The sequence below is a fragment of the Anomaloglossus baeobatrachus genome (assembly GCF_048569485.1).
Source record: "Anomaloglossus baeobatrachus isolate aAnoBae1 chromosome 5 unlocalized genomic scaffold, aAnoBae1.hap1 SUPER_5_unloc_9, whole genome shotgun sequence".
Classification (NCBI taxonomy): Eukaryota; Metazoa; Chordata; class Amphibia; order Anura; family Aromobatidae; genus Anomaloglossus; species Anomaloglossus baeobatrachus.
Window position 1 is genome coordinate 496892 of NW_027441813.1, and position 18586 is coordinate 515477.

Below are 18586 nucleotides of genomic sequence, written 5' to 3' on the forward strand. Positions count from 1 at the left end.
ACTCACGGTTCATCACAAATTTACACACATTACACCGGAACCAGCGCATTTATGATCCCTTTACTGGAGTCGGGTGGATTTACTAGAGGTGGACTGAAAAAGACTAGGAGATAAAATGTTTTCCAAGGATCTACCCCACCTAACAAGATATCTACACCCACCCTGAATAATGGTTCCCAGGGCCTCGTCCTGACTAACCACAGATAGATATTTAGAGAGAATTCTTTTATTTTATTAATTTGTAAGCTATATGGGGCGCTAAATGTTAATAATAAATCTCCATTTGTACGATCTGTACGGCCAACTCTACCCAGTAAAGACTTTTGATTTTTTACTTGAATCACTAAACGTAGATTTTCGGGTTTTTTATTATAACCGCGATCAATAAGTCTGCGTCTGATGACTGCGCTTTCATCTGAAAAAGCAGAATCATCTGAACATATGTGACGAGCGTGTGTAAACTCACCGGAGGGTATAGCCTTGATGGTGTGCGGGATGACAGCTAGAAGATTGCAATAGAGTATTGCCTGTTACTATTTTCCTAAATAAGAATGTCCGCACTCTGCCTGTACTGGGAACCCCTTCTAAAATTATATCCAAAAAGGGGATTTTGGTCTCTGCACCCTCAAATGTGATCCCCAAATTACAATCATTATTGTTAAGAAAAGCGGCAAAGTTGTGTAAACAGTAAAGGCCGCTTCACACGCTGCGATCTCGCTAGCGTGCGTACCCGGCCCCATCGGTTGTGCGTCACGGGCAAACCACTGCCCGTGGCGCACAGCCGCACAACATTGCTCGAACCCGTCACACATACTTACCTTCCTAGCGACGTCGCTGTTACCGGCGAACCGCCTCCTTTCTAAGGGGGCGGTTTGTTCGGCATCACAGCGACGTCACTAAGCAGCCGCCCAATAGAAGCGGAGGGGCGGAGATGAGCGGGCAGAACAACCCCGCCCACCTCCTTCCTTCCTCATTGCGGGCGGTCACAGGTAAGGTGAGGTTCATCGTTCCTGCGGTGTCACACGTAGCGATGTGTGCTGCCGCAGGAACGACGAACAACCTGCGTCCTGCAACAGCAACGATATTTGGGAATGGAGGGGCGTGTCAACGAGCAACGATAAGGTGAGTATTTTTGCTTGTTAGCGGTCGCTCGTACATGTCACATGCAACGACGTCGCTAACGAGGCTGGATGTGCATCACAAATTCCGTGACCCCCAACAACTTCGCGTTAGCGATGTCATTGCGTGTACAGTGGCCTTAAGTCGTCCATATAGCGACCATACCAAACGATTTTACCAGAAAATGAATGGTTGATGACATATATAAATCTCTCCTCCCACCATGCCATGTACAGAATGGCGAGAGACGGGAAGAATCTGGACCCCATTGGAGCTCCTTCCAACTGTAAATAAAATGTAGAGTCAAAGAAAAATAATTGTGACTTCATAAATATTCCAACACCATGATTATACATTACCTTCATCCAAAAACGAAGTGTATTTTTCTAAATGAAAGCTTATTGCTTGTTTCACCAAATGATGGAGTTTAGTAGAATATAAGTCACATCACGACTAAAGAATGAAAAATGTCTCTCCCATATAAATTTATCAACAATATTAAGAACTGAAGTGCTGTCTCTCAAATAACCAGAAATCCTGGTGACCAAAGGTCCCACGTGTTCGTCAAGCCACCACTGAGGGCTTCATTCAGAGAGCCTATTCCTGCAATAATAGGGCGTAATGGTGGGGGAATCACACGTATGTGTTAGGTAAGCCACGAAATACTGGAATTATCGGCTGTTCAGGAATGAGATATTTCTTATATTTATCCTTAAATATCCCCAAGGCTTTACCCTCCTCACCCAATTTAGAGTGTATCTTTTTCACACCAACATTGGATCAAACGGCAACTTCCTATACCAGTGATGGCGAACCTATGGCACGTGTGCCACCAGGGGCACGCAGAGCCCATTCTGCTGGTGCGCGTGCTGTCGCCTGATCCTGCCGCTTTGATCTGCTGGTGCAGTCGCGTCGGCAGATCAAAGCTGTGTTGGAGCGGAGGGACATTTCTCCTCGCTCTCACACTTCTCCTCTCCCAGGCCGCAGGTCTGTTGCCTAGGAGACGGAGGAGCGTCAGTGAGCGGCGCCGGCGTAATGACGTCTTCTGGCCGCGTGGGAACTGAGGACCCAGCAGCGCGCAGCGGGGGAGCGTGTGCAGGAAGGTAAGCTGTGTGTTGCTTTTTTTTTTCTTCTATATATATACAGTAACTTGTGTGCCGCTGTGCCAAGGGGGGATGAGGGGGCCAGTGCCAGCATGGGGGGAGAACACGCATGCCAGCATGGGGGGGGGGAACATACATACCAGCATGGGGGGGAACATACATGCCAGCATGGGGGGGAGAACACATGCTAGCATGGAGGGAGAACACATGCCAGCATGGGGGGGGGAACATACATACCAGCATGGGGGGGAACATACATGCCAGCATGGGGGGGAGAACACATGCTAGCATGGAGGGAGAACACATGCCAGCATGGGGGGGGAGCATACATGCCAGCATTGGGGGAAAACACACATGCCAGCATGGGGGGAAGGGGAACATACATGCCAGCATGGGGGGGGGAACATGCATGCCAGCATGGGGAAAACATGCATGCCAGGATGGAGGAAACATGCATGCCAGGATGGGGAAAACATGCATGCCAGGCTGGGGGGAAACATGCATGCCAGGATGGGGGAAAACATGCATGCCAGAATGGGGGGAAACATGCATGCCAGAATGGAGGAAACATACATGCCAGAATGAGGAAAACATGCATGCCAGGATGGGGGGAAACATGCATGCCAGGATGGGGAAAACATGCATGCCAGGATGGGGGGAAACATGCATGCCAGAATGGGGGGAAACATGCATGCCAGAACGGAGGAAACATGCATGCCAGGATGGGGGAAAACATGCATGCCAGAATGGGGGGAAACATGCATGCCAGAACGGAGGAAACATACATGCCAGAATGGGGAAAACATGCATGCCAGGATGGGGGGAAACATGCATGCCAGGATGGGGAAAACATGCATGCCAGGATGGGGAAAACATGCATGCCAGGATGGGGGGAAACATGCATGCCAGAATGGGGAAAACATGCATGCCAGGATGGGGGGAAACATGCATGCCAGGATGGGGAAAACATGCATGCCAGGATGGGGAAAACATGCATGCCAGGATGGGGAAAACATGCATGCCAGGATGGGGGGAAACATGCATGCCAGAATGGAGGAAACATACATGCCAGGATGGGGAAAACATGCATGCCAGAATGGGGAAAACATGCATGCCAGGATGGGGGGAAACATGCATGCCAGGATGGGGGGAAACATACATGCCAGGATGGAGGAAACATGCATGCCAGAATGGGGAAAACATGCATGCCAGGATGGGGGGAAACATGCATGCCAGGATGGGGAAAACATGCATGCCAGGATGGGGAAAACATGCATGCCAGGATGGGGAAAACATGCATGCCAGGATGGGGGGAAACATACATGCCAGGATGGAGGAAACATGCATGCCAGGATGGAGGAAACATGCATGCCAGGATGGAGGAAAACATGCATGCCAGGATGGGGGGAAACATGCATGCCAGGATGGGGGGGAAACATGCATGCCAGGATGGAGGAAACATGCATGCCAGGATGGGGAAAACATACATGTCAGGATGGATGAAGCATACATGCCAGCATGGGTAAACAAACATGCCAGGATGGGGAACAATGCATGCCAGGATGGAGAAACATATATGCCAAAATGGAGGAAACACGCATGCCAGGATGGGGAAAACATACATACCAGGATGGAGGAAACATACATGCCAGGATGGAGGAAACATGCATGCCAGGATGGAGGAAACATGCCACGATAGGGTACATTTACCAGGAAGGGGAACATTTACCAGGATGGGGAACATGTTAAGATGGGGAATATTTACCAGGATGGGGAACGTTTACCAGGAAGGGGAACATGCCAGGAAGGTGGACATTTACCAGGATGGGGGTACATGCTAGGAAGGGGTACATTTACCTGGATGGGGGTACATTAACCAGGATTGGGAACATTTACCAGGATGGAGGACATTTACCAGGAATGGGGTACATGTCGGGATGGGGGAACATTTACAAGGATGGGCAATATGTCAGGATGGGGTACATTTGCCAGCATGGTGGAACATGCCAGAATGGGGTACATTTACCAGGATGGGGAACATTTACCAGGATGAGTTATATTTACCAGGATGGGGCCATGATGGGGACAAATATACCAGAATGTAGGAAATATATATCAGGATGGGGACATGTTTACCAAGAAATGGCCCAGGAAGGGGGACATAACTACACAATGAAAGGGGAGGGGATCAACTCGTACTTCTTTATGGGATTTCAAGATGTTCAGACTTTGAAATGTAGATGTGGATTAGAGGGTGAAATGTGATTGCATTCCAGGCTAAAATCTCTGTCTAATATGCTGCAATTTTTTCCAGAAAGATCAATCCAACTGCTGTGTCTGGAAAGGGCAGGGGCTCAGCTTCAATGTTGGTAAGCATGCATGAGCGTGATGCCCCCTGCTGAAGAGAAGACTGCAAAGGTAAGATTAAAATCAATTATTTACATGATAGGATTGGTTGGCACTTCGGAAAAAAAATTGGGTTTAGGGCTACAGTTTGGGCACTCGGCCTGTAAAAGGTTCGCCATGACTGTCCTATACGTTCTGTGATTATTCATAGTTTGTACCTGATCCCGATATAACATGGCGTCCAGAACCACCACAACTCCAGCCGCATCTGATCATCTGGTGACATTTCTATTCTTTATTTCTTTGATAGCTGTGTATAAATATGTATATAGATTTGCATTGTATAAGGGAGTACGTTAGTATCATCAGACAGTTCTTTAAGATCTTTTTCAACTAATTGCTGGAATAAATGAAGAGCGGAACTCTTGATTGCAATGGATAGTATGAAGGATTCCCAAAATTAGCTGTGATGTCCTCATCAGACAGATTACTATGGTTCTCACCCTGAAGATGGCGGAGGTCCAGGAGGGCACATTGTCCATTATATTGCAAATCCATAAAGTCATTGGCTATACATTTTCCACAAGATGCAACTGCAGTATCAGATTTATTTTCAGAAAAAATGGCTTTTTACTGTTAAAAGTCGGGCAAATTTGTTGACATCTCTTATAGTGTTAAAGGGAACCTGTCATCAGAAATTTCGCCCAAAAGCTAAAAGATTCCCCCTCTGCAGCTCCTGGGCTGCATTCTAGGAAGGTCCCTGTTATTATTGTGCCCCATGTGAGACCAAAATAAAGCCTTTATAAAGTTCTACCTTTTTGTATGCAGCTTCTGTAAATCCGTCACGGGGGCGGGCTCTCTGCCGTCCGTTATTCTGCCTCCTGGTCCTGTATGCCGCCCCCATCGCTCCTTTCCATATCTGATGCACCGCCCACTGCTCCAGCCATCCCCGCGCATGCCCAGTGCCAGTCTCACAGGACTGAGCAGTGTGACCGCTGGTGACGTGTGCGCAGGCAAGTGATTATGGGCGGGACTGTGACTGTTATCAGCAAGTACCCGCCCATAATCTCGTGAGCGCGCAAACCTCTCCAGCATTCACACTGAGCTCAGTGTAGATGCTAGACTGTATGGGCTGCTTCCAGGGATGACGTCCCTTTGTCATGTGATAGGGGCGTGTTCGAAATACTATCACATGACAAAGGGACGTCATCCCTGGAAGCAGCCCATACAGTCTAGCATCTACACTGAGCTCAGTGTGAATGCTGGAGAGGTTTGCGCGCTCACGAGATTATGGGCGGGTACTTGCTGATAACAGTCACAGTCCCGTCCATAATCACTTGCCTGCGCACACGTCACCAGCGGTCACACTGCTCAGTCCTGTGAGACTGGCACTGGGCATGCGCGGGGATGGCTGGAGCAGTGGGCGGTGCATCAGATATGGAAAGGAGCGATGGGGGCGGCATACAGGACCAGGAGGCAGAATAACGGACGGCAGAGAGCCCGCCCCCGTGACACATTTACAGAAGCTGCATACAAAAAGGTACCACTTTATAAAGGCTTTATTTTGGTCTCACATGGGGCACAATAATAACAGGGACCTTCCTAGAATGCAGCCCAGGAGCTGCAGAGGGGGAATCTTTTAGCTTTTGGGCGAAATTTCTGATGACAGGTTCCCTTTAAACAGATTGATGTTTTGGCCAGGATTTCATAAACTGTGACTCACATCACGGTGTGACATAGTTCTTTAAATTTGCAGAAATGATACATTAATGTACAACATATCGGACGTAACAGACACTTATATCAGCAGATTCATTATACATGACAAAATCAATACAAAGTATATCTAACACATGCGACATATATACCGTATACATATCACACTGCATAATGAGTATTAATGTATATACATATCACACTGCATAATGAGTATTAATGTATATACATATCACACTGCATAATGAGTATTAATGTATATACATATCACACTGCATAATGAGTATTAATGTATATACATATCACACTACATAACGAGTATTAATGTATATACATATCACACTGCATAATGAGTATTAATGTATATACATATCACACTGCATAACGAGTATTGGTGTATATACATATCACACTGCATAACGAGTATTGGTGTATATACATATCACACTGCATAATGAGTATTGGTGTATATACATAGCACACTGCATAACGAGTATTGGTGCATATACATAGCACACTGCATAATGAGTATTGGTGCATATACATAGCACACTGCATAATGAGTATTGGTGTATATACATAGCACACTGCATAATGAGTATTGGTGCATATACATATCACACTGCATAACGAGTATTGGTGCATATACATATCACACTGCATAATGAGAATTGGTGTAGTGTGCACATACAAAGTAAAAGTCTTAAGGTACCGTCACACTTAGCGACGCTACAGCGATCCCACCAGCGATCTGACCTGACAGGGATCGCTGGGGCGTCGCTACATGGTCGCTGGTGAGCTGTCAATCAGGCAGATCTCCACAGCGATCAGAGATCAGCCACCAGCGACCCGTGTAACGACACTGTGCTTGGTAACCATAGTACACATCGGGTTACTAAGCAAAGTGCTTTGCTAATAGTTACCTGATGTGTACCTTGGCTACGTGTGTAGGGAGCCGGCTTCTAGAAGCTGCGGACGCTGGTAACCAAGGGAAATATCGAGTAACCAAGCAAAGCCTTTGCTTGGTTACCCAATGTGTTACCTTGGTAAACAGCGTCTGCAGAAGCCAGCTCCCTGCTCCTTGCACATTCAGATCGTTGCTCTCTCGCTGTCAAACACAGCGATGTGTGCTTCACAGCGGGAGAGCAACGACCAAAAAAAATGGTCCAGAACATTCAGCAACGACCGGCGACCTCACAGCAGGGGCCAGGACGGTGCTGGATGTCACACACAGCGACATCGCTAGCAAGATCGCTATTGCGTCACAAAACCCGCGACTCAGCAGCGATGTCACTTAGTGAGACGTGGCCATTACTACCAAGGCACAGGTTTATGTCTTGATAGGTTTTATAGAGGCCTAGGAAGCTCAAACACATGGAGCACGCTGGGATACTGGCAAAGCCCAATGGGGAGCACAAGAAAGTTTAGCAGACCGTGGTGTAGGGAGAAGAGCCCAGACCCAGGACAGGGGTGTGACAGGACCCCCTCAAAGGGACTCTCCCAAAAGAGTTCATAGCTGCTCCATTGGGAGCCATGGTCTTGGATTCTGTCAGGGGCTCACAACATGAGGTTGTTATGAAAATATTAATCTCATATTAATTTTCAATAGTCTGTATTCATTATAAGTCATGTTATAGGAATTTTAATCTCATATTAATAGCTGGATATTATCAGTAATTGTAGTTCTCTGTACTCATGATTCTGTATCTGCTGATGTGTGAAGAGGGGGAGCGTTAGTTATTGTCGAGACTTTATCTAGGCTTCTCCTGTCTGGGCAATAGGGCAGAAGACAAAAGATTTATTGAAGACCAAACAAAGTCTAAAGCGGGCTTTACACGCTGCGACATCGCTAATGCGGAGTCGTTGGGGTCACGGAATTCGTGACGCACATCCGGCCGCATTAGCGATGCCGTTGCGTGTGACACCGGTAAGCGATTTTGCATCGTTGCAAAAACGTGCAAAATCGCTAATCGGCGACACGGGGGTCCATTCTCAAATCTCGTTACTGCAGCAGTAACGAGGTTGTTCCTCGTTCCTGCGGCAGCACACATCGCTGTGTGTGACGCCGCAGGAACGAGGAAGCTCCCCTTACCTGCCTCCCGGCCGCTATGAGGAAGGAAGGAGGTGGGCGGGATGTTACGTCCCGCTCAGCTCCGCCCCTCCGCTGCTATTGGGCGGCGGTTCAGTGACATCGCTGAGACGCCGCACGGACCGCCCCCTTAGAAAGGAGGCGGTTCGCCCATCACAGCGACGTCGCCGGACAGGTATGTATGTGTGACGGCTGTTGTGCGACACGGGATGCGATTTGCCCGTGTCGCGCAACAGATGGGGGCGGGTACCCACACTAGCGATATCGGGACCGATATCGCAGTGTGTAAAGTAGCCTTTATTTATAATAGATAATGGTCACAAGTTCCTTATCTGGTGAGCTGGGAATTAAGGGATTTATATGTTAAAGCCAGGGTGATATGTCATTGTTTGCAGCTTGTTCTTTGAAGCATTACTATAAAAAGACAGATGTTTCCCTGACTAGTGAGCAACAGGAGATGCTAGACTGAAGGATAACAAAGGATAAAGTAAGACAAGCCATAGCAGGCGCGTCTAATGGCAGATTTCCAGGCCCTGATGGTTATACCGCTGAATATCATAAGATTTTATCCCCTGACCTGATATCCATCCTTACTAATCTTTTAAATGTAGTTTTCCTCCAAGGGATCCCCATAGACCGGTACACTGATTCACGCACCATAGTTATCCCTAAACCAAATAAAGACCTACAACTGCCTCAGTCTTACTACCCTATCTCACTTCTCAACCACAATTATAAACTGTTAGCGAAAATTCTGGCAAGCCACTTACAGGTCCTACTGCTGGGTCTTCTCTGCGAGGCCCAGACGAGTTTTACCCAAGGGTGAAGCAGTGTGGTAAACATACAATTTGCGGTCACGGCTACTGTCCTTACCCAAGATCCATCGCAACCGGCTGCAATACTGGTGAGTCTGGATGATAAAAGGCCTTTGACAAAGTAGCATGATCCTTCTTATATGAAGTTTTAGGTAGGGGAGGATTCGGTCCAAAATTCCAACAATATATTCAATACCTACACACAAATGCAATCACCTGTGTGACAGTACATAGTTATATCACACCACCAATAGACATCTTCTGAGGAGTCAAACAGGGGTGCCTGTTGTCACCTCCTTTATATAACCTCTCTATTGACCCTTTACTATGTTATCTGTTGCAGACCCCTACCTTTAGGGGACTCAAGACTGACTCTAGGAAGTTAAAAATTGCTGCATTCGCAGATGACCTCTTACTGATCATAGCCAACCCTAATCAAGTCCTAGGTTCACTTATACAAGACGTAGAAGTAATGGGTGACTTATCGGGTTATATTATTAACTGGGATAAAACAGGTAATGATTCTACGAGGCACCCTAGGCCATTGTGGGCATCGAGTTCTCCCTGCCAGTGGACTACCTGCTCTTTACAATATCTGGCAGTGAAAGTGACGAGGCTCCCGGCCAGATTATATAATACTAATATCAAACTGTATCGACAATTTAGAATCCACTCTGGTTACATGGAGAATCTTCAGTTTTTCATATCTGGGTAGAGTTAACTTAATTAAAATGACAGAATTTCCACATCTTCTCTATCTTTTTCACATTCTCCCAATGTATCTGGCGGTGTTGTGGGCACGGGTAGTAAAGGGTCGACACAGGGAGTGCAGTTCAACTTCTTTACCCAATGAGTTAGTTTTTTTGTAAAAATTCAAATTATTTTTTAAACTCTTCACAACACATGACATACTGAGTACGTTATGGATCGTGTGAGGTTAATCCCCGCGGCGATCCACACACATATCAGCTGATTACAACAGCTGACATGAGTGCCTGCTAGTCGTCAGTGGAATCGCGTTCCACCCACGACTATTAACCCCTTACATCTCGCTGCCAAAATCTGGCAACGTGATGTATATGTGTGTCGCAATTAAGATCACTTACCCTGCCCCGATCGGAAGTCACGTGACATGATCAGGTGACTTACGGTGGTTGCCATGGTAGCACAGGGTCATGTGATGCCACTTGTGTCACCTGTAGCTATTATGAGTCACTTCCTCTTACACCCGGCAGACTGCGGTGTGTAACAGGAGAGCTCCTTTTCTGCAGATCTCAGCTGTGGAGCTGTGATATGCAGATATGGTAGAGCGATCAGATTGCTGATCGTTATAGTCCCCTAGGGGGACTAGTAAAATAAAAAGAAAAAGTTTAAAAAAATTTAAAATAATAAAAAAAACAAAAGTTCAAATCAGCCCCCATTCACCGCATTGAAAAGTAAAGGGTTAAAAAAATAAACATACACATATGGTATCACCGCGTTCAGAAAGGCAGATCTATCAAAATATAAAATCATGTAATCTGATCAGTAAACGGCGTAACGGCAAGAAAATTCCAAACGCCAAAATTTAAGTTTTTTGGTCGCCGCAAATTTTGCGCAAAATGCAATAACAGGCGATCAAAACGTAGCATCTGTGCAAAAATGGTACCGTTAAAAACGTCAGCTCAAGACGGAAAAAAATAAGCCGTCACTGAGCCATAGATCCAGAAAAATGAGAACTCTACGGGTTTCAGAAAATGGCGCAAACGTGCACCACTTTTTTTAGACAGAGTTGTGAATTTTTTTAACCCCTTAGATACAAGTAACCCTATATATGTTTGGTGTCTACAAAGTTGCACCGATCTCAGGCATCACAGCGACACATCAGTTTTACCATATAGTGAACATGGTGAATAAAATATCCCCAAAACTATTGTGTGATCGCACTTTTTTTGCAGTTTTTCCACACTTGAAATTTTTTTTGCTGTTTTACAGTACATTATATGGTAAAACTTATGGTTTTATTTAACAGTACAACTCGTCCCGCAAAAAATAAGCCCTCATATGATAAGAGTGATGGAAAAATAAAAAAGTTAGGCTCTCGGAAGAGAGGAAAAAAAAAACCCCGGAAAACCGCCCCGGGGGTGAAAGGGTTAATATATTTTTATTCAAGGATTATTTCCTGCTACCATTGAAATATAAGTAATATCATACTGTGTATTCCAGACATCAGCCGCAGGCCGGGGCTTTTGTGTTCACTTATTTTATTTGTAGCTGTGCCACAAATATTTTATATGCACATCATTTACCGTATTTTTCGGACGATAAGACGCACCGGACCATAAGACGCACCCTGGTTTTAGAGGAGGAAAATAGGAAAAAAAAATTTTAAGCAAAAAATGTGGTCATGACACACTGTTATGGGACGAGGATCTGCTGCTGACACTATTATGGGGGTAATGTCCCCAAATTCTCTGCTAAGGTACCCCATCCTGGTATATGCCCCATCCTGCTATATACTGCCATCCTGGTATATACCCCCATCCTGCTATATACCCTCATCCTGCTATATACCCCCATCCTGCTATATACTGCCATCCTGCTATATGGCCCCATGCTGCAATATACCCTCATCCTGCTATATTACCCCATGCTCCTATATGGCCCCGTGCTCCTATATGGCCCTGTGCTGCTATATTACCCCATGCTCCTATAAGGCATGTATCCTGTATCACACAAAAAACAATAAACGTTTATACTCACCTTTCCTCGCTCCATGCAGCATTGCTCCTCCCCCTGTCTGTGGCGGCAGCAGCACCGCTTATCTGTGTGGAGCCATCACCGGTCACTTCCGTGCAGCATCACTCGTCCTCCAGTCTGTGGTGGCAGCAGCACCGCTTACCAGCGTGGAGCCATCGCCGGTCACTTCCGTGCAGCACGCGATCTCCTCCAGTCTGCCGGTCAGCTGACCTGCATGACTAGCGGCGCACAGCGATGACGTCATAGCTGTGCTCACTGCTTTCTACACAGATCAGCTGACCGGCAGACTGGAGGAGATCGCGGTGCTGCACGGAAGTGTCTGGTGAGTATGCCGTACTTATTCACTGCACCCCGCGCTGATGATGATGCGTGGGGGGCAGTGAATACAGCCGCACATGATCACTCCAGGCTGTAGTTGCCAGGGGTGATCACGGCCGGCTGTTAATTATGCGCGCACCCCCCGCCCATCACCCCGCCCACCGGTCAGTGACGGCTTCAGCGCTGAGAGATGGGCAGGAGGATGGGCGTGCATATGAAATGAGCGGGCCCACGTGGTCTTTACGTTTCCTTTCGGTCTTTACCCTATTTTACCCTATCTATATCCTTTTTGAATAACTTGAAGTGGCATAGAATACTATTTTATACTTTTCTTAGGAGCAGCTACCACAGAAATATCTGGAAATACAAGAGGAGACAACCACTGCAGACCACAGCCAGGAACAACTATAAACCACACCCAAAGCATCCCAGGGTGAGGTTTCTAAAGAAAGTCAGAAGCTGGCAACAGAGGAAAAACCTGACAGGTTCCCAGGGTCATAGAGTCCGCTGCTGCAGAAACAGACAACTCGTGTTGTCAATGGATTGTCAGCCGACCGTGACACCTATGTGACAACCCCTCACTATTTGTGTGTGAAATATATACTCCAGAGATGAGGCAAAATCATCACATCTAAACAATAGATAAAGATAGGCATGAAGAATATATGTTTTACAAGCATTTATTAACAAAACAACAAGTTTGGAAATGCAATTATATACAATGTGATATATTTAAGAGTTCCTATCTCCAATCTGGGGCTGCGCTTTTTAGTAAATAAAGCAATGGGCAATCTGAGATTAGTTAATTATCTAAATATAATCCAGTATCAAAACATTTTACAAATGTTCCTAAAGGCTCTCTCTGGGTTCGTAGAGCTCACACTGCTAAGGGTTGTGGGATCTCACAACCTGGAAGTTCCTTCGGGGGACATTAGGGACAATTCCAAAAGTTTTGGTACTGGATCATATGTAGAAAATTCACTAATCTGCGGCTCTCCACTGTATTAGTAAATAAAAAAGGCAGCCACAGATTTGTGATAAGCACTATTTAAAGGGAAAGTCATCATTGTGCTAGAAATTGGAGGATGGCACCCCCCGTAACAGTGTCAGCAGCAAATCCCACCTATCAGTGCGGCATGACCACATTTTTTGCTTCAATCTTTTTCCCTATTTTCCTTCTTTAAAACCTAGGCTTGTCTTATGGTCCAAAAATACGATAAGTTTAAAAAGAAAGAAAATGTTTCTTTCCCTCACCAATTCTTACTTGAGCAATTGTAGCCGATTTTTTGATAAAACCCTTTGAATTATGGTACATCATGATGGCTTCTCCCGTGTGATTCATCTGACAACAGGCCCTGATTAAGGATAAAAAACATTTGCCAGATTCTAAAAACAATAATGACTGCTGCACTCTGTTGGTTTTCTGATGTCGGCAAGACTTGATTTACCAGTTAAACATTTTAATTATTTACAACATGAAAAAAGTTCTTTCCTTGTGCGGCTTCTTCACATGTTTAACATGATCTGATTTCTGAGAATTACATTTTCCACATTCAGAACATAAAAATGATTTATTTTGTGTGATTTTTTTGATGGTAAACAAGACCTGGTTTCCTAGTAAAACATTTACCACATTCTGAGCATGAAAACATCTTCTCCCCTGTGTGAGATCTTTGATGCCTAACAAGATCTGATTTCTGAATAAAACATTTCCCACATTCTGAACATGAAAATGGCTTCTCCCCTGTGTGAGATCTTTGATGCCTAACAAGACCTGGTTTCCTAGTAAAACATTGACCACATTCTGAGCATGAAAACATCTTCTCCCCTGTGTGAGATCTTTGATGCCTAACAAGATCTGATTTCTGAATAAAACATTTCCCACATTCGGAACATGAAAATGGCTTCTTCCCTGTATGAGATCTTTGATGGTTAACAAGATGTGATTTCCTGGTAAAACATTTCCCACAATTTGAACATAAAAATGGTTTCTCCCTTGTAGAAGCCGTTTCTTGTTCCACATCCCTTCTGTAACTTTTATTTTGCTTAAAATTCTGTGCTCCATTGGAATTTTGGACTTGTTTGAAAAGATCAGAAAGCTCTATCATCTGAGGAAGGACTGGAAGTATATCTGGGATACCAGCATGCTCTTCATATGTATCATGTGTAATACTTTCATCATCTATTATAAATTCTGAAGATATTAGATTTCCATCTGAACTCCCAAGACAGTCATCTGCTAAAAATAAACACAATGTTACTAGTTTTTAATGATATTATCTTGAAAGTACATTTATTTTTTTTATACCATAACATCAGAAATTAAATTAGGGAAAAAATCATTCTGAATCTGTTTTCCAATTTTGAGATCTAAGAGATACATTTTCGTTAATTCAGACCTCCTATTCCTGTCTCCAGGATATCTCTCCAGTAGCACCAGTTCTCTGGAATGTGCTACAGTAAATAATCTGACTGATTGTCACAATGTGACTGCAGAATAACGAAGGACAGTCGGCTCATATACTGTTCCTCACGCTAGGAGGCCCTAAGGGGTCCCTAATCTCTGGATTACCCCTGAAGGTGGAGATGCCCTTGTACTGTACCTCACTATTCTCCTGACTAGATCTAATCTGTGATTTCCCAGGGAAGGAATGTGAAGGAGTATGATGGAAATAAAGATTAAGACAGACGGGAAAACTAAAACTAAAGGCCCAGTCACACACAACGACTTACCTGCGATCCCGAAAACGATGCAACCTGATAGGGATCGCAGGTAAGTCGCTGGGAGGTCGCAGGTGAGATGTCACACAGTCAGATCTTACCAGCGATGCAGATCAATACAGGTTGCAGTTGCGACCTGTATAACGATCTCAGCAGTCACTGTGACCCTGTCACACAGTGTCAAACACAGCGATGTGTCCTGCTCAGCAGGACATCGCCTTTGAAGAAAATGGCCTGGACCATTCTGCAACGACCAGAGATCTCACAGCAGGGGCCTGATCGCTGGTAGGTGTCACACATAACAAGATCGCTAACGGGATCGCTACTGCGTCACCAAAACCGTGACGCAACTGCGATCTCGCTAGCGATCTCGTTATGTGTGACGGTACCTTTAGGCACGCTGCAAACTCACAGAAACAAACAGTGAGAGACTAAGGAGAAAAGTAAGAGCAGGAAGGCAGTATCAAAAGGACATCAAAGGTTAACACCACAACAGTTCACAGCAATAATGTACAACAACCACCTGTTAGTCTGCATCATAACACCTCACCAGACCAGTATAGGTAAACTATAGCTGGCATTAATGGAATAGTCCAACCGCATATACAGAAGGGGAGAGAATGATACTGGCTTCCTGCAGCATGTGATCAAAGACACTAACTAGCAGCCCAGCAGAGAATAACTCTTGCTAGCCTGCCTGTCTGTGGTTTGATGCCTGTGTCTCCCTGCACTGCTCACGGACATCAGAGAAGTTAGCAGGCAGAGTGTAGTTTCCACAGATCCTGACACCGCCTTGACAGTTAAATAATCTGCAAACATCTCTGTGACATTGGTCCACAACATAGACAAGTTCAAAGAGATTTTTTTCGAAGACGAAAATAAAATAGTTAAGGACAGATGCTGGAAATTTAACGAAGATGTCCGGGACTATGAAGTTGATGGTCTATCCTTAAGGCCCTAAGTATAGACACAAGGCATTCCCAAAATTCTTGATGCTGTGATTTTATTTATCAGTGGATGTGCATAAATAACGTTTTCGGTCACAGAAGACCTTCATCAGTTGCACTATATACAAAAGATTAATAAATAAAAAAAAAATTTAAATAAAAATTTCAAAATACATGATGTCAATAATACAAAAATGTATACAATAAAGAGGAAAATGGACAGTGCAGAATACAATATATATACATAAAATGACAAATATATACAAAAAATTATATACAAAAAATTAATTTGATTTATTGCACAATTGTGCGGCGAGAGTAAGAGGAAAAGGGGGAAAAAAAACGTAAATGATGAAAGGTATACTGAGGAAGTAGGAATTTTTTTATTTATTAATCTTTTGTATATAGTGCAACTGATGAAGGTCTTCTGTGACCGAAAACGTTATTTATGCACATCCACTGATAAATAAAATCACAGCATCAAGAATTTTGGGAGTGCCTTGTGTCTATATTTAGTTTCTTGGCTTTGGAACCTACTAAGTGCACCCCTTTCCATCTACACAATATTCTCCATTTCAAGGAAGTGCCATTTGTTATATTCATATCCTTAAGGCCCTGTCACACACACAGATATATCTTTGGCAGATCTGTGGTTGTTGTGAACTCATGGACATATTGTTCCATTTGTACACAGCCACAATCCTGGCACTGATTGTCCACAATTTCACTGCAACCACGGATCTGCCGCAGATTTATCTGTGTGTGTGACAGGGCCTTTAGGCTTTGTAACCAAAGCAGGTAGCAGTGTCTTGCTGTCTGTGCAGATAAACATTAGGGCTCCAATTCATCAAGACCGGCGATGGACACTGAAAAATGACATCAGGGACGGGAGTGAGATCTCTGGCATAGGGAACGCCACAGTTTGATACGAATTAGAGAAGAGGTGGCATCACACCCTTGTTCTGGCCAAGCTTTGCCAATTTTTGTAAAGCTGGTTAAAACTGGCGTGACCACACACCCACACACACACACACACACACACACACCAGCCTGTCTCCTCTTCTGCTTTAGACTCCTGCAAATGAGACCTTTGGTCGTGATGTCAAAAAGGTCTTTAAGCAGTCCTTTAATTGGCATATAAACACTGGGGCCCCAAAGAGAATGGGAGACCTGTGAAATTGCCCAGTTTGCTCTCACTATACCCTAATGCCAGTCCTGCATGCCAGCCTGTCTTCTGTTCAGTTCTTTTAGACTCCTGCAATTAAGAGACCTTTGGTTACATCATGTCACATGACTTTGAAGCCATCAAAGGTTCTTAAACAATTAACCTTAGAATACAACTGATGAGGACCCTAAGAGAGTGGGGTTCTTAAGAATATGCGCAGTTTGACTCCTCCCAACACTGGCCATGACTGTAACTAGGGCTTAATTTTGGAGTAGGTCTTATTTACTGGGAAACACAGTAATCATGAACCCTCTGCAGGTCTTTGAGTTGCCTTCATAATGACATAGAGAAGACACTAGAAACAAAGAGCAGAAGAAGCAGAAGGAAAGAAAATACAGCTGAAAAAAACCCCACAGAAAAACACCTAAAAATGTAAACACAAAATTAGTGCAGAAAGCACATGAGTAGATATCTCTTACTGGATAGAGCTGGAGGAAACACATCCTGAGGAACATCGGGATCTTCTTGTTTACAGTCCTGTGGGAGAAGAGGACGGGGACATCTCTCTGGTGTTGTCCTCTTACTGGATAGAACTGGAGGAGACACATACAGGGACTGAATTCATTCCTTACATACAGATAATTATAGGCCGTGTGTATTTAGTCCTGTCTATTACCTGGTGATGTGAGGGGCTGGGGAACCTCCATCATGACGTCCTTGTACAGTTCTCTGTGTCCTTCTAAATACTCCCACTCCTCCATGGAGAAATAGACGGTGACGTCCTGACACCTTATAGGAACCTGACACATACAATGATACCGTCACCCCCGATCCCTTCATAGCGTTACTGTATAATGTCCCAGCATTCCCAGCAGTGTCACCTCTCCAGTCAGCAGCTCAATCATCTTGTAGGTGAGTTCTAGGATCTTCTGGTCATTGATGTCCTCATGTATCGGGGGGTGAGGTGGAGGCCCCGTGATTGGACTCAGGGGTCTTCCCCATCCCTCAGACACAGGGGCCTGACAGCGCTCACTAGAGGTCTTCTTCACTACTGTGTAATCCTGGTTATGGAGAGACACAGTAATAAATCTCACTCCAGACATTTCCAGAGTCCTCACCTCTCCAGTTCTGTCCATCTGTTATTCCCATAGATAAGAATGATGTAATGTGACGTCATCAGAATCTCTCACCTCTCCAGTAAGCCGGAGGAGGATCTCTAGGGTGAGGTGTAATATCCTCTCCGCCATCTTGTCCCTGTCCATATCCATCCTTCACGGGGCGATCAGGAGAATTCTCTTATATAGAAGATCTCCACTGAGAGGATCCGATATTGTAGGGACCTGAATGGGAAGGAGATGAGCCGATATGTAAAATTAATGATATAATAGTGATAATAATGAAGGGAAGATATTATTTGGGTAGGAAAAAATGTTTATCATGAAATGTGCTATGTAAATAGTACAACTGTAAAAGTAACACATTATCTTTATGATAAAAAACACAATCCT

At 44.8% G+C, this 18586-nt stretch overlaps 1 protein-coding gene across 1 annotated transcript in view; it reads right to left on the reverse strand.

Annotated features, from left to right (window-relative positions):
* The window catches only part of LOC142259337 (uncharacterized), a 38940-nt gene that overhangs the window by 3710 nt on the left and 16644 nt on the right, over nt 1–18586 (reverse strand). The window contains exons 2-6 of the mRNA XM_075331802.1: nt 17960–18139; nt 17755–17878; nt 17558–17671; nt 13931–14484; nt 1298–1403 (exon numbers count right to left, since the gene is read on the reverse strand). Of these exons, the coding sequence (XP_075187917.1) occupies nt 1298–1403; nt 13931–14484; nt 17558–17671; nt 17755–17878; nt 17960–18139 (1078 nt within the window). The remainder of the gene's footprint in view (nt 1–1297; nt 1404–13930; nt 14485–17557; nt 17672–17754; nt 17879–17959; nt 18140–18586) is intronic.